Here is a 3,885-nt window from a genome sequence, read left to right as displayed (position 1 = left end):
TATACTATTACTTTTTCCCACCTTGCTAGAATGAAAGCTTCATGTTGGCAGGTGTATTCAACTGTTTTGTTTATTTATACAGTCCTAGTATCTCAAACAGTATCTGGTACAGAAGCACTGAGAAAATACTTGCTGAATGAACTGAAAAAGGAGTAAATGTCACAACTTTAATGACAACTAAGTTTTAACACTAATTTAAAATCTAGCAGCAGGATTTTGAGGCAGTGTTAAGTTTCCCAGCTTGACTTACCTAAGACCATGTGCATGAACAGAAACTACCCTGGACAGCCAATTCACTGAATTCCATCAGTTCTATTTTCCCAGATTCCATTCTGTGAACACTAATGGACTTATTCATATTCTTGTGACTAATTATCTCTCCACTTTGTTTTTAAATCATGAGGGAAGAAGAGGTCCACTCTGTTACATTTGCTTTATCTGCCTTTGTCCTTAATAATGAATGCTACCGTGCCAACTTTCTACTGAGGTATTCCACTACGGTTAGTCCAAACAAGTCTTTTCATTCTCTATTTCTATTTAAAACTCTGAATCTTGTCTTTTTTAAAAGCAAATCAATTTCTACTTTTCCTCCGCATATAGTCCTGGCTGCATTGAAAAAACTCTCTTGTTCCCTTTATTGCCCATACCCTCCTCAGGTGGCCTTTCATCAGTACCTCTTTAACACCATATTTTGAAGCTGGGCCCCTGCCTTCTAGGCCACAGGCTGTGTTGTTTACTGTAACTCAGGTAAAGAAAACCTGGAAGGGGCATGATGCCTGGAAGGGCATCAAGGGCATGATTTTGCTGTTGACCTGAAAGAAAAAGACTACAGCAAAGATGGGTTTATTCAGGATCAGCGGAGAATCATAATTCAGGGTCTTCAACCACTGGGAGCCATGTGCAAGTTCCTGGAGGACAGAGGGCAGAGAACTCTTTTGAAGAGGGGAAAAGGAAGTGGGGAGGAAGTGTGTGTTAAGTCACTTTAGTCGTGTCCAACTCTTTGTGACTCCATGGACTGTAGCCCACAGGCTCCTCTGTCCGTGGGATTCTTCAGGCAAGAATACTGGAGTGGGTTGCCATGCCCTCCTCCAGAGGATCTTCCTAACCCAGGGATCGAACCCACGTCTCCTGCATGTCCTGCATTGGCAAACGGGTTCTTTACCACTAGTGCCACCTGGTACAGTAAACAAAGAGTCCCTGGCTTGTCATTGGCTGACTCCTTGCCAAGAAAGAGATGGAGTCGGTCTTCTTCCTGTTGGACTCTGCCATCATTGGGCGTGAGAGCTCTCCCTTCTGATCTCTCAATTCTATTTAACTGAGGTTTCTGTTTATTAATTTTTTACACTGTCAGTACTGCTTTGTCTACTAAAAACAAGACAAAAACAAGAAGAAAGAAAAAGAAAACCAAATTCCATGCTTCTTTTCACTTTGCAGTTGAGATTCCCAAGCACCCCAAATAGCCTCTGCTGTTTTCTCCTATGTGGGCCTTCTCACACAATGGGGATGCAGGTCCCTCATTCCTGCCCTACCCTCTGCCATCATTTTACCATGGGAAGAATTTGGCTGAAGGAGAAAAACTGCCCAACCACATTAGCCAGAGTCTGCCCAGCAGACTGGCTATCACTTTTAATCCTCACACCATCCCTGTGAGCAAAGCATTATGAACTTCATTTTACAGAAGAAACTGAGGTTTAGAGAAGTTAAATGACTTGCCAAAGGTCATGCAGCTGGGGAGTCATGGAGCCCAGAAGAGCAGCCAAATTCTTTACTGCCCAACCCCCACTTTCTCTATGGCCCTTGCTGGCCTTCAGATTGCAACATTCATTAAACCACCACTGAGTAGCCTTAAACAGGAAGCTCTCACTTGGCAAGGTCTTCTCCCTTGCTGTCTTTGACCCCTATTGTCTGTGGCTTTGCCTCAGCCCAAAGTATACACAGACAAGCACCCAAAGGAGGACTAAATGCAGGATAAAATGACACTCATTTTAAAGATATGTCTCAGCAAATGAGTTGCTGTGTAGCTGGCTGCAAGCCCAGAGCTTTTCAGTGAAACATCCTAAATAATTCAGCTCTGTTCATCTGCAATATAAAGTGCAAATGTGGCTCGTTTTTTTTAGACCAGTCCTGAACATCAATAATAATAAACCAGAGATAACGTATTTTGTTTTCACAGAATTGGAACAAATTGAAGTATCTGTGCAAAAGCACATTGGATCAAGGGGCAGAGGGGACAAGGTCTAATTTTTACAACAAGCAGATTTTCCAGAGAGGGACTCTTTCTGAGAAAAGGTTATTAGCCCTCAGCCAGTGGGACCTGGATACACGCTCCTGACAGTGAGCATGATAGACACACTACTGCTGTCCTACAGCAGGCAGGGCTCCAGTCAGGAATCTTGGCTCTAAAATATGACTGACCATTAGAAATTCCTCTTGAATTGCCCCCTTTCACTCACTGTTTTATTCTTGTGTCATCTTTACCGCTTACTCTTTGGTTACTCACACATCAAGCCTTACTGATCTCGCTCCTGGCTTTCTTCAGGGCTCTTCCTCTGCTCAGAGGACACACCAGCCTCCCTCCTGGTTCTCTTCACCCCTTTCCCCTGAAGCTGCCTTAGAGTTACGAGTTGAGGCAGAGCTCTGAGAAATCCGACTGAAGGGTTCCCTTCTCATCCTGACCCTTCCCCTCTTACCTATTCCTTGCTCCTGTTTTCTGATGACCAGTGTCTTCAAAGGTTCTCCAGAATGCTACAAATGTAGAAACTTCAGGAAAGATAGGAAGGAAACATAGCCAATCTATATAAAAACATAGCACATTTTCAGAAGCTTTTCTTTCTTAATTCTTTGTACTGAAAGCTGTTTGTCTCTTTACCAAACCATTTGGGACCTAATCATAGACAGTAGAAAATCCTTCAGGAGTCGAGCACCTTTTGGGCTGTTTGGAACCATCACTGGCTACTTAACAGTGAAATGATGAGATGAGGAAGTAGATGCATGTGTGCCATGCCAAGGCTGCCAGTTCCCTGAGTGGAGTTGCTGTTACCTAGCTCAATTTGCTCTACAAGACATGCAATAGAACAAGCTGGGTACAACACGTAGATGATTGCTGAAACAACATGGTTCTATTTAGAAGTAACTCCATCATCATTCTATACAGAAGGACTGAAAATTCCTCTTACCTTCTGCTGAGTATATCTCAACACTCAGACTTTCTTCTCCCTCATCTTCCTCCCTTCAGTTTCATAAACAATCCACATGCCTTCCTTAGGGCCATTTCCTAGAACAATGTTAGCCTAAAAACCTTTATTAGAATTTTTAGAAACTTAGGAAAACAGGAGCATCCCATAAGCAGCTGATCTCCAGGTCAGAAGTCCTGCTCTGACCCTAAAATTAGGCTCCCCTCTCTATGAGTCTGTGAAGGAAGGATTGGGTATTCTAACCAATGCATCTGCTAATTCATCTTCTTAATCTACCTCGAAGATGGAGATCAGTGTGAATCCAATCCATGTTTAAATGGCGGCATGTGCAAGGATGACATTAATTCCTATGAATGTTGGTGTCAAGCTGGATTTGAAGGAACGAACTGTGAATTAGGTAAGTAACTATCTTTGGATTACTGGTGGTTCCAAATTTCCCTTTGAAACCAGATGCAACTGGAAAATGCAATATGTATGTACCATAATTTTCTCTTAAATTATGGTAAAGAACCCTTTACATGAGATTTACACTCAACAAATTTTGAAGTTTATGATACCATATTGCTAACTCTGTATAGCAGATGTCTAGACTTTATTCCTCTTGCATAACTGAAACCTGGAGAACAGCAACTCCTCACTTGCTCCACCCCCCAGCTCCTAGCAAGCACCATTGTATTCTCTGCTTCTATGT

At 42.6% G+C, this 3,885-nt stretch overlaps 1 protein-coding gene across 1 annotated transcript in view; it reads left to right on the top strand.

Annotated features, from left to right (window-relative positions):
* Positions 1–3,885, top strand: part of LOC104995937 (coagulation factor IX-like) — a 19,125-nt gene that overhangs the window by 7,603 nt on the left and 7,637 nt on the right. Inside the window, exon 4 of the mRNA XM_010850005.1 lies at positions 3,478–3,591. Coding sequence (XP_010848307.1) covers positions 3,478–3,591 — 114 coding nt within the window. The remainder of the gene's footprint in view (positions 1–3,477; positions 3,592–3,885) is intronic.

This window comes from Bison bison, unplaced genomic scaffold, assembly GCF_000754665.1.
Source record: "Bison bison bison isolate TAMUID 2011002044 unplaced genomic scaffold, Bison_UMD1.0 scf7180017851094, whole genome shotgun sequence".
Classification (NCBI taxonomy): Eukaryota; Metazoa; Chordata; class Mammalia; order Artiodactyla; family Bovidae; genus Bison; species Bison bison.
Note: the sequence above shows the minus strand (reverse complement) of the source record. Positions and strands in the feature narration are given on the sequence as shown.